The following is a 12687-nucleotide window of genomic DNA, read 5'->3' as shown; positions in this document are numbered from 1 at the left end:
CCCAGGTTCATCGGGTGCCGTGACGGCCTGCAGTCCTGGAGTCTGCTGGCAGTCTTGGGTTGGACACCAGGCTGTGGAAGGCGTTATGGAACTTCTTCACTATACACATCATTGGCGATGGTGCTCTTTCCACAGCTGATCTGTTTTTGTCTTTGCAGCCAGACACGTGCACCTGTCCCTGAATCTGTTAGTGCTGCAGATGGGGGCTCCTTTGAATCACAACTTCTATGTGACGATTTTCTCTTACAAAGTCACTCACGAGAAGTTTTCTTTGATATCCGGCAACATCATCCATCGACTTCAACTGTACTTCTGCGTCTCAACATCCAGCATGGGGGTTGGCATTTCTGGAGTGGCAAAGCTCTCATGTCTGTTATCTGTGTTCCTAAGCTCATTTTCATCTGCAGGTAGGGGTTTCCTCTGGTCTTCAGCGGACACGGAATTTCAAAATCAGCTCGTTTTCAGCACCTCTCAGCAAAGGGCCCAATTTGCTGAAGAATGTGAGTGCTGGTGTGGAGGTGGTCAGGCCCCCACAGGCCCCTGAGATGCTCACTGGTCCATGTCTGATTTATCCTTGCAATTGCCACTGTCTTCTACAAAACAGGCACCAGGGAAATGTTTGGGAAGAAAACCAATCGACTGGCTCTGATTCCCATCAATTATGACTTCAGGTAACTTAAGATTTCTCTACCCAGCCCCTTCTGTTTTTTTTCCTGGCATCTAGAGGAAAGTGCAATCTTTACCAAAGTCACACACAAAAAGGACCACAAATCAGATTTCTTCACAACAGGATACTGGTAGAGGTGTGAAAGCAACTAATTTGCAATATCAGGGGGGAGACTGGGTCGGGCTTTGCTGTTTATAGATACATATACACAGTGGGCTTCCGGGAGGCTCTGACAGGGGGAGCAGCCCCCACAGGGATTCAGTCTAAGACAGAATGTATACAAATATTAACAACAGAATACAATATCCTAGAGAAAGCCACCTCTATTCTGGAAGTGGAAAGAAAATTCGGGACTGTTGGGACAGAGAGACCTGAAATGAAAAGACCGATGTACACGATGCTGAGGGAGAAGTGTGGCGTTTTCACACCTTTGAGCTCAGCAGATTCCAAACGAAGAGAGAAGCACAGTAAAGCTAAGACCCCACAGGCTGATAAAAAACTTCCCATACACGGTGGAATACAAACCGGGCAAGCATGCCCCCTGAAACAAGGGTCCAGGACTGCCGATCAACAGCTGGACAGGGATGGATGAAAAAGACACCAAAACTTTATATCGTTAAGCCCTCTTAAAAGAATTATGGCTTTTAAATTAATTTATTAATAAGAGCCAGAGATTTTTTTTTTTTTACTTAGACAAATATATGCACATAAATACATGCACCCCTCCTTCCTCCCAAAGTTATTTAGGAATTATTGGAAATTGAAAATCGGTGATGTTTTACACGAAAAGAAAGTCAGCCCCTGGACACACAGCCTAGAGGGAAAAGGACAAGGAAGGAGCAGAACAAAGGAGGGGGTAGGAAACACCAACAGCACCATTTAAGTTTCTGTCAGTAAGAAAACATCTAAAACATTGTAGAAAGATTTCCATCACAAACATTTCAAGTAAAAACCGTTTGGTGCTTACGAGCTAGTTGTTCCCACAACCTGGCTCGGCTGCACCGCCCGGCGCACGAGGAGTCACCGCGCTGACGTCCACACGAGCGTCCTCCCAACAACACCAACACCAAACTAAAATCCACATCAACGTCCCCTTCGGTGCAGCTTCCCGGCTGGAGCCGTGTGCGCGGGGAGGGGCCCCAGGCCCTCGGGGTACTCACACGGAGCCACGTGCAGGGAGGAGGTCCCAGAAGCTCGCAGCGTTCCCACGGACGGCCTCACACTGCTCCCGGGAGAGGCCCCTCGGTGCACGGACTACAGGCAGGGAGACAGGAGGGCCCACTCAGAAGCCCGCTGACCGGCACTGATTCTCCGAAGGTCGATGCTGATGTTCAACGGCAAGGATTCACCTTCGGGCCCAGGCCCGGCTCGTCGGAGGCGGCGGCCGCCCTCCGGCCACACGTGTGCCTCCCGTGGCCTCGTCCACAGACACTGGCTGCCCATTTCATTCTTCACAGAACTGACCGCACACATTCCCGCGGGTGTCCGGAACCAGACCCCCATCTCACACAGCAAAGCTCTTCAGGCAGATGACAGTGAACTTAGAGTAAGGTTGACAGTTAAATTTAACTACGCTACTCAGTTCAACCACTTGGGAAGGTCCACGGACGACAGCTGGAGCTGAGGAAGGGACAGGGACAGCCATCCCTCGGGAACTGGAGCTGGTCCCGGTGCGCCAGTGCGCACCCTGGCAGGACGGCGCCGCGCGTGCTGGGAACACTGGAAAGCAGAAGGACTCCCACCCTGCACGTGAGGGAAAGGACACCCAGAGTGGACCAAGTGGCCCGTCCAAGGCACTGAATGAGCGCACGAGCCAGGACTGAAACCCTGGCCCACCCCAGCCCCGACGTCAGCGCTCCGCCTACCACGCCGTCCCGCCGCCCAGGGCCGGCAGCGGTGTAGACCCTCACACCCCCACTGCACAGACTCGCAGGCAACCGACCGACTCAGAGTGGAAGGTTCGTCGCCTGAAAACAAGCATCGAAAATGCTCTGCCAATTCGTGGGAACTCTCACAACTAAGCAATCACCAAAGTATTTAATACCTCGTCAAAGATGTTTTCTCGTCGCACGTAAGAATTTAACTCCTTAAGAAACATAATTCTTGAGTCTTTTTTTTTTTTTAAGTAATAAGTAGATTTGTTTCCAAAATAAACATCTCAGACACTAGACGCCAGGAAAAGCTAACTCCCCACGCGGTGGGAACTCTTCCCACTGTACACACACCCAGTGTGCTAACGGCTCTGCACAGCACAGGGTGGCGCCTGGGAAATGCATCTGCCCTGGACGCGGACATAATCCCAAGAGTTCCTTCCCGACCATGAGCAACATTTTCCTCTCCATCAGCCAGCAAGCTTGACGCCCTAACGCAGGGCTTTGGGGGAGATTTATGGTAAAACCTTTGCCCAAAAAGAGCAAAGCCACAGCCGCCTACAGGACTGTATTTGAAGAAACTACGTTCCACCAACCAGGAGCAACCTGTGAATGAGTGAGTGCCTATATATGGCGACAGTGTAACAGTGAGAGTAAATACAGGAGTGACAGTGCAGCAGCACGATAACAGTATAGCAACAAGGCATAATGATAAAAATGGCTGTAGAGTGGGAAGGGTGAATACACGGGATTAAGATGTGGGGAAATCAGTACGTTGTCTTTTTTTTTTTTAATGTTTATTTACTTTGAGGGATAGAGAGAGACAGAGTGTGAGTGGGAGAGGGGCAGAGAGAGGAGATACAGAACCCAAAGCAGGCTCCTGGCCTGTCAGCCAGGCACGGGGCTACAACTCGTGAACCACGAGATGACCTGAGCTGAAGTCGGACACTTAACCGACTGAGCCCCCCAGGTGCCCCTGGTACATCCTGCCTTTGACGTCTGCATGTAAACACAAAAACGGCCATGGCCAAGTACTCCAGCCAAGTCATCTATCCCTCTACAAAATTAAGACTTGGCATTTTTGGAAGCTCTCATTCCAGGGGCGGGAACTCTGCCCCTAGACAGCTTCTCATTCTGTCAAAGACGATTACCACAAAGGAGAGTCAAGCAGGATCCACTTGGGACTTAACGATTGAGGACACCACGGGAAAAATAAAACAAAAAAGACTAATATTCTTTTTCTCTTGTAATTTAATTAAGAGTAAAGTGTTTTGACCTTCATTCTATCGCTTCCATATTCTTCCCACTATTAACAACAACAGGCTCAAAACATAGCTACGATTTCAACTAACCTTCCTACGACAGAACGAAACTTTATCCCTTTGCCATGAAAGAAGTCTAAGCTGGACAAGTGAAAACTCCGAGTCCAAGACCATGTTTCAACACGCGTGGTTCTGATGCTTTCCCTCTTTTCCAGCCACAAACACAAGCGCCACTAACACCATCCTGGAGAAACGATGCACCGGAGATGCGAACACGTCACGTGCCTACAAGGAAGGGTCCTCTGCGGCAGGGCCAACGCCAGGAGAGCCCAAGAGACAAGGCGCAGCGCAGCTTCTCCGGCCCACCGACCACAGACTCGACGGCACGAGCGGGCTGAAGCAGCGTTTCGGAATGTGTGCAACAGGGGCAGAGGCTTCAAGAGTTACTTGGACTAAAGTAAGCTCGCTCGCGGGGGGACATGCTTCTTCCTACCTCTTTGGATTCCTTTGTGTAACAGGCTCCAGCCATTCCTGTCCACCACGTCCACATCGGCTCCGTGACCAACCAGCGTGGCGGCGATGCTCTCCAGTCGCCGTGACAGGGCCAGGTCCAAGGGGAGGTGTCCGTTATGATCCGCTTCGTTCAGCTTCCCAGGGAGCTGCACAGGTAGGTTTGTAAATCAGCACCCGGCTGGCAGACCATACAAGCGATTTTAACGTCTGCCCACCGGACCCTTACACACCTTCTTTCACATACATGCCAAATTCTAATGCCGTTAGCTGTTCGCTCGACAAATTCCACTGAACTGACCGCCTTCTGCCAGGCCTCCGAAGGGCACACGCCGTTCAGGGAGCACAGGATTAGTGGGGGTCACAGAGCGGACACAACACCATGGAAGACGACGCAGGGCCAAGAGGGAAAGGAGGACGGGGCGGGAGCAGCACAAAGGCCAGGGCAGAGGGCAGAGAGGATGGGAACAGCTAACGTGCTCGCAAAGACTACGGCTCCGTATGGAACTCCCCTCGCAGATACGGGACGCCCACAGGCCAGCGCCCCTCACCGCCACCTTCACTTCTTCATTGGGCAGTGCAGTCCGCACAGTCACAGCCCCTGGAACCTGCATCACCGTCCGCAACCGAAGTGACTTTGCACGTGTCACTAAGATTGAGGACCCTGGAGTGGGGACCACATCCTGGACTACCTGTCAGATCCCACGTGTCCTTAAAAGTGAAAGAGGGGAGCGGAAGGGCAGACGAGACAGAGGTGACAGGAGGACTGGCTGTGCTGCCCCTGGCTCTGAGACGGGAGGGATGTGGTGGCCTCCAGAAGTCAAGAGAGCCCCAGGTTAAGCCAGCTGGCCCTACAACCACAAGGAAGCGAATTCTGTCAACACCCCCAAACAATCAGGAAATGGGACCCTCCCCTAGAGCCTCCTGCCGACAGCCGGGTTTGAGACAGGCGATGCCTGGACCGGGCTTCCAACCTGCAACGCCTGTAGGGTAACGCATCTGTACTGTTAACCACTAGCTTGTGGCAATTCCCTAGAGCAGCAAAAGAAAACAAAGGTGGATGTGGGTGCCTGGAAGGAAGTCAGGTACCGCTGCAGCCACCACCTCAACATGCGGACGTGGCTCTGCAAGCGGGCATGGGCAGAGGCTGGAAGATTTCTGAGGGGCGTAGCAGAAAAAGCGCAGACTGTGCCGAAGGGACTCCTGGGAGACACGTGCACGTCAGAGAGTGCGCCGCTGAGGGCTCGGAGGGAGCGGGGGACATTCAGAGAAAAACAAGCGACGTATGGTTTTCAGAAAAGGTAGGAAAAACGGAAAAAGCGGCTACGGTACCTGTGAGTCCATTTCAATTAGATACAGGAAGACCACATCCTCTCTCTCTACTTTGATAGCCTTGTGCAACGGGTACTCAGTCTTGGATTTGATCATTTTGTACAACAACTGGGCACTCATGCTGCTGAAGTCCTCCTTCCGTAGGTCGTCCTGAGGACAGAAGGCCAGTGAAAAGCAGAACAGACCCAACAGACCAACAGCAGCAACAACGGACGTTCTGACTCCCGCGAGGCTGCTGCGCTCACAGGCCTCCATCTCTCACCCACCCAGTGGCTGGCGATAATTTCCGCACAGTAGTTCATCAGCGTGCCGGCACTCAGTTCCTCCGCGGTCTGATAGAAGCGAATACAGTTCCTGACGTTCACCAGAGACATGACGCCCTTCTCACATCTACGAGAGAATGTTAGTGATGAACAGGGTCATTGGGACAAAGAGAGTCACAAGTTAGTAAACCAAAGCTGCAATCTGAGTCCCGGCCAGCCGTGTCCAATAACCCTGAAGTACAGGGAGAAGCAGAGGAGCGATGGATCGGTTCCAGCAGAGGTACCGCGTGTTAGAAGTACCAGCCTCTCATTGTATCACATTGACCGTTCTGGTCAGAATCAAAATAACCTCTGAATAGTCAACCCCAGCCCCCCAGCTGCCTCGAAAGTAATGCCATGGAACTCACTGATCATACACAGGCACCTGCAACATCACACACTCGATGGGTCACATTCGCTCCTTTGATATGTAACCGTATCGTGTGGACCCGCGCGCAGTTCCCACCGGCACATCTCCGTTACACGACCAGCAAGGCTTAGGATTAGCTGCAGACGTGAGCTCTAGGCCTCGATAAGGATCCCCGGGAAGTCCCCCCTCCCGGAGGTGAACCATATGGTATGTGAAGTATCACTCGGTAAAGCTGCTTTTAAAAAAGTTTTTTTTAACATTTATTGATTTTTGAGAGGCAGAGACAGTGTGAGTGGGGGAGGGGCAGAGAGAGAGGGAGACAGAATCCGAAGCGGGCTCCAGGCTCCGAGCGGTCAGCACAGAGCCCGATGCGGGGCTCCAACTCAGGGACCGTGAGATCGTGACCTGAGCCGAAGCTGGACGCTCAACCGACTGAGCCACCCAGGCGCCCCTCGATAAAGCTGCTGTTTACAACCCCACTTACCAAACAGATCCCGCAGGGGCACCTGGGAGGCTCAGTTGGTTAGGCATCCAGCTCTTGATTTCAGCTCAGGTCACGATCTCACGGTTTTTGAGTTTGAGCCCCAGGTCAGGTTCCACACTGCGGGTGCAGACCCTGCTTGGGATTCTCTCTCTTTACCCTTCCTGCCCCCACGCACATGCACTCTCTCTCTCCCAAAAATAAATACACACACACACACACACACACACAAATGGATCATGTACGTAGACAACTGAGTTTCATCAAGTACAACCTAGTCCACCCACAGAACACTGCAGTATACACACAATACACCCGTACTATACACACAGTACACACGCGGTTCACATACAGTATACCCACAGTACACAGGCAGTACACATGTGGTACACACAGTGTATATGTAGTACAGAGTACACACACAGTATACATGCAGTACACACCCAGTACACACAGTATACAGTACACACACGGTGCACACGCGGTACACACAGCACACCCAGAGTACACCCAGAGTACACACATGCTACACCCATAGTACACACAGTACACACCCAGTACACACAGTACATATGCAGTACACACAGAGTACATACATGGTACACATGCAGTACACACAGCACATCCAGAGTACATCCAATACACATGTAGCACACACAGAGTACACCCAGTACACACACAGTACACAAAGAATACACACAGTACACACACATTACACCCGTAGTACAAACAGTACACAGTACACACACAGCACACGCAGCCCACGCAGCACACACACAGTACACACAGTATACAGTACACCCAATACACATGCAGCACACACAGTACACACGCCGTACACACGCGGTACACACGCGGTACACACGCAGCCCACACACAGTACACACAGTATACAGTACACCCAATACACACGCAGTACACACAGAGTACACACGCAGTATACACGCCGTACACACGCAGTACACACACAGTACACACGCAGTATACACGCCGTACACACGCAGCCCACACACAATACACACAGTACACAGTACACCCAATACACACGCAGTACACACAGAGTACACACGCAGTATACACGCCGTACACACACGGTACACACGCGGCACACACACAGTACACACTGTGTACTGAAGGAAGGAGGAAGGAATGAGGAACGATCTCGCAGTCCTTCTCCATCCAGTAGTCGACGCAGGCGCCTGTTTCATTCCAAGACCAGCGCTCGAGTCCTTTGTTTCCAAGAGACACGATGACTTCGTGTAAAGAAGCATCTCCCCTCCAGGCACCCGGGCGCTTTGTAAGCCCAACTGTCACGGCACCCAAACAAGTTACCGCGATGAGCAACCACGCTTCTTTGGGAGCCGCTAGCCACCGTCTGCGCTGTGTCTGCCCGTGCCCGTCGCACCTCAGCAAGGTCTGACCTGGCTGTGAAATCAGAGTGCCCCAGGGGCAAAGTCCTCTGTGGCGCACGTATGGAACCTCTCGATTTTACGGCGGCAAGCACCCCGGATGGCCGCTCTAACGCTCAGCCTCAGGGAGCGCGCACGTTTGCAGAGCCCTTTGCAAAGCACTTTCGCAGACAAATGCTGAGTCTGAAAATCCCACTCTCCTGCTCTCTATTGCCAAACGACATTTGTATCAGGAGACTCAAATGCCTCTCGTGGACACTGACGTTTCCTTACAAGTGGCAGACGCTTCGTTTCCACCTAACTCTGGGATCTCCAGAAAGCCAGCCACTATTTGGATGGCCTAGAACTAGTAACTGACACGATTTACACAGCTAAAGACCATGTTATCTTATTTAAAAATTCAGATCCTCAATGCATGTCTTCTCTTGCAAAAGCACGGAGACAAACTTTCCTCCGGAGGAATTTTGTGGTTGTTAATACGTGTTTTTCATTTTACAGCACAGAAAAGGATACAGATGCAGAAAAGCAGACTATTTTTAAAGTACAAAATCAAGTATATATTTCAGCATCTCACAAACTCCTGTCTAGTTCCAGCACCACTCCCACATGCACGAATAGGAGACGTGGAAAACGTACTGACAGCAGAAACAACAAAGCACTGCCTGGTGGAATTACAGGTGACTTCTGTATTTCCCAAACGACACACACTGAGCTTGTATTTCAGTCAGGAAAACAATGATTACATTAACTGTCAATTTTTGGCATATACTATGAATTCTTCCTTAAAAAAAGTATCTTTCTGATAACACTTCCCCCCAAAACTTCCTTTTCATCAAATGCGTGACAGCATTCCCAACCCTCCAAGATCCCTACGTTACAAAACCAAGCAACCGCTGCCCCCCACGGAACTGCACACACTTGCGACGTCCCCAATCCCTGCACTACCTGGGACGTGTGATTTCCCCTGCGCACAGCAGTGGGCGCTCTGCGACCTTTTAAGAGCCCACGCTGGACCCCACGCTTCCGAGTCTGGCAGCCCAGCCCTCCACAAAGCCACGACAGATAAAACTCAATGCCCACGTCCAACAATACAAAATTGAGCATCTGGTAATACGGATGGTAAAGAAGCCTAAGCCAGTCAATTAGCAACAAATATTTTAATTGAAGAATCCGTCACACTGATTACAGGTGTCTACACTACTCCAACCCCAGGACATTTTTATCAAAGCAATTTAATTTACAAGCAAGTTTGACAAGATCAATGGAAAAAAGCTCACGAGATCTAGAAAACAAAAAAAAGGATACGAATCACATTTGGTCTAGTTAAAACCATTCCCAGGTCCCCCTGAGACACTGCAACATGCCGACAAACGGAACAGCTCTTCGCGAGGCCCCCACGGTCAGGCTGGCTTCGCTGACCTAACACCGCACGTGCCTACAAAGCCTAGACCTGTTTGGGGTTTCTAGTAACTGGACTTAGACAGTAGAATGCTCGTAAGCTGACCTCAGGCACCCAGGGTTAGGAGGAACCTGTGCACCAGCTCGCATGGGCAGGTGGGCCCGGAGCACCAGCCCCGCAGGGCAAACAGCAGGCTGTCAGCTAAAACCACGGCCTCGCTCACCCGGGAGAAAAGCCATTCCTGCAACCCCCAAGAGAATACACAAGCTCACTAAACGGTATAAAAGACACTCCACCAGCCTAACTGACCACCAAGGGGCACATCCCCAACAGAAACTAAAACTAAAGGGCATTCTGCCTGACGTCACTTGGGGTGACGTTTGTCACCCGTTGCTCGAGAAGGCCAACTTGGGAGAGCAGCAGAGAAAATGCAATATAAAAAAACACAGACTACCTCCTTGGGAACCTAAAAAGCAGGAATAAATGAAGAGCCCCAAAACACTGGCTACGAAACCGCCTGAACGGTATACTTGTGTGTTAACTTAGGCATTAATGTGTTTCTTTTTTTTTTTTTTTTAATGTTTTTATTTGTTTTTGAGAGAGTGAGAGCTCTCTCGCACATGCACACACACACACACACACACACACACACACACACACACACACGAGCAGGGGAGGGGCAAAAAGGGGGGGACAGAGATCTGAAGCCGGCTCTGCGCTGGCAGCACAGAGCCTGACGTGGGGCTCGGACTCACAAACTGCGAGATCGTGACCTGAGCCGAAGTTGGACGCTCAACAGACTGAGCCAGCCACCCGGGCACCCCGACTTAGGCGCTAATGTGTTTCTAACACAAGGAACATGACCAAGAACTTCACCCAAGGCCCTATATTATTACAAAGTAGAATAAATGTCATAGGAAGTGATACGGGAGGGAAAGCTGAGCATTTCGACACCGTAATCTCTCTTATATTCTTTACGTAATATACACACAATGATGTAATCTCAGGTTAAAAAAAAAAATCAGTGAAAGGAAAGAGAATACCTAAAGCTTTGGCAGAATTTAGCTTACAAGAACACAAAGCAAGGGAGGTGAAGTCCTCTCCCCACTACTGCTTTGCTTTCAGAGGAACACCTTGCAAAAGTTATTTACATTGGCAGAGCTTGGCATAATTCAAGCTCAGCCACCACCACCGGGGGCGCGTGACCAGCTCAGCCGGGACTTGCCTCTCCCTGAGGAGCTGCAGCTGAAAGCGATTAGCCAGTTTCATTAGCTCAGTGAGGAACACGTCGTCGTCTCCGAACTCCAGCTCGTCCGTGTAGACCCAGCGGAGCATCGTCCTGGTCACCTCAGGGTTAGCATCTGGGGAGGGAAAGAGAGAGGCTGAAATACAACACACCGATGGCGCACTGAAGCCTTGAGCCTACTGGAGGGTCCCTAAACCCTGAGGCTGATAAAGCAAATAAAGCAAATGCTGGTACCCTCCGCTCACATAAATATCATGCCGCCATCAAAAATGGCAATTAAGCATTCTGGGCAGCATCTGACTCCAGAAAAATGTTGTTTTGCGAAGGGAAGGAAGTAGGAGACGTGAACTACTAAAGATGTAAGTCAAATAAGTTGGGGGGCATATTTTCAACATATCACAAAGAGCTTACATTCCAAGAAAGATCTTACAAATAAACACGAAAAGATGGGGGTGCCTGGGTGGCTCAGGCAGTTGAGTGTCCGACTCCTGATCTCGCGGCAGGTCACGATCTCATGATCTCATGTTTTGTGGGATCAAACCCCGCGTCAGGCTCCGCGCTGACAGTGCGGAGCCTGCTTGGGGTGATCCCTCTCCCTCTCTGTCACCCCCACCCCTCAAAATAAATAAGTAATTTTTAAAAAAACATAAAAGGATGGACAACCAACAGGAAAATGGGCAATGGACAGAAGTGGTAATTCACAAAGATAAGTAAACATGCTCAGTAAACCTTACCAGTAACTACAAACACAAATTTAAACTACAATACATTTTTTCCATCTCTCAGCAAGCAAAGATTCTTAAAAATGTGTAAACTGTTACACAGGAATTATACACACAGGTTAGGATAATCCTAATAACTGAGCAAATACAGAGAAATATATGCAATAAGACAGTCAACACAGTATTATTTTTAATAGCAAAAAACTGGAACAAGAATCTGAAGAGTCCAACACTGGAAAGCTAATCATTATGGTATTAATACTCAAAATAGAAAATTTTGCATCAATTAAAATTACTTAGATCTGTATTCAACCTAAAAAAAATACTCACTATATTGGTTTAAAAAAGAAGGCTAAAGGGGCGCCTGGGTGGCTCAGTCGGTTAAGTGACTGGCTTTGACTCAGGTCGTGACCACACGTTTTGTGGGTTCGAGCCCCGTGTCAGGCTCTGTGCTGCACACTTGCTCGAGGCCTGGAGCCTGCTTCAGATTCTGTGTCTCCTTCTCTCTCTGCCCCTGCCCTGCTTGTGCTCTGTCTCACTCTGTCTCTAATAAATAATAAATAAATGTAAAAAATAAAATAAAAAAAAAGAAAGCTAAAAATACATGTAGTAAATCTCATTTTTTTTGCAATATATGTGTGTGTATATGTGTATGAGTATGCATATACACATACACATACACATGCGGCTTTGGGGCTCGCCCACTCATGCTAACCAGGTCCAAGCCCGCTCACCCTCTAAGGTCAGACAAGACTGAGGACATCCAGGGAGGTATGGCCATAAACAGACTATCAACCTATTTTCTTAAAGTAATCTCTACCCCCCAGTGTGGGGCTTGAACTCACAACTCCAAGGTCAAGAATCACACGCTCCACCGACTGAGCTGGACAGGTGTCTATCTACTGAGACAATAGAATGACAGACTAAGATAACCCTGGTAGAACCTATGACTAACTTTTCTTTGAGATTATTTCTCATTTTCCTGATTTTTAATGAACATGCATTACTTGTATAATTTTTTAAAATAAAAGACTCTACAGAAACTTGGGGAAACTCTTGGGATGAAAACTGTAGTATAAAATATCTAAAACTATGATTTCCACTAGAGGCAAGCCT

The 12687-nt window shown here is 49.6% G+C and overlaps 1 protein-coding gene across 3 annotated transcripts in view; it reads right to left on the bottom strand.

Annotated features, from left to right (window-relative positions):
* ANKFY1 (ankyrin repeat and FYVE domain containing 1) overlaps positions 1-12687 on the bottom strand; it is a 79386-nt gene that overhangs the window by 27323 nt on the left and 39376 nt on the right. For all 3 annotated transcript variants that reach the window (XM_019413813.2, XM_053892251.1, XM_019413812.2), the window contains exons 4-7: positions 10829-10964; positions 5909-6032; positions 5643-5792; positions 4294-4459 (exon numbers count right to left, since the gene is read on the bottom strand). In XM_019413813.2, coding sequence (XP_019269358.1) covers positions 4294-4459; positions 5643-5792; positions 5909-6032; positions 10829-10964 — 576 coding nt within the window. The remainder of the gene's footprint in view (positions 1-4293; positions 4460-5642; positions 5793-5908; positions 6033-10828; positions 10965-12687) is intronic.

The sequence above is a fragment of the Panthera pardus genome, unplaced genomic scaffold (assembly GCF_024362965.1).
Source record: "Panthera pardus isolate Hobbes unplaced genomic scaffold, ASM2436296v1 HiC_scaffold_3, whole genome shotgun sequence".
In the NCBI taxonomy this organism is placed as follows: domain Eukaryota; kingdom Metazoa; phylum Chordata; class Mammalia; order Carnivora; family Felidae; genus Panthera; species Panthera pardus.
This window is presented reverse-complemented; position numbering and strand designations above follow the sequence as displayed.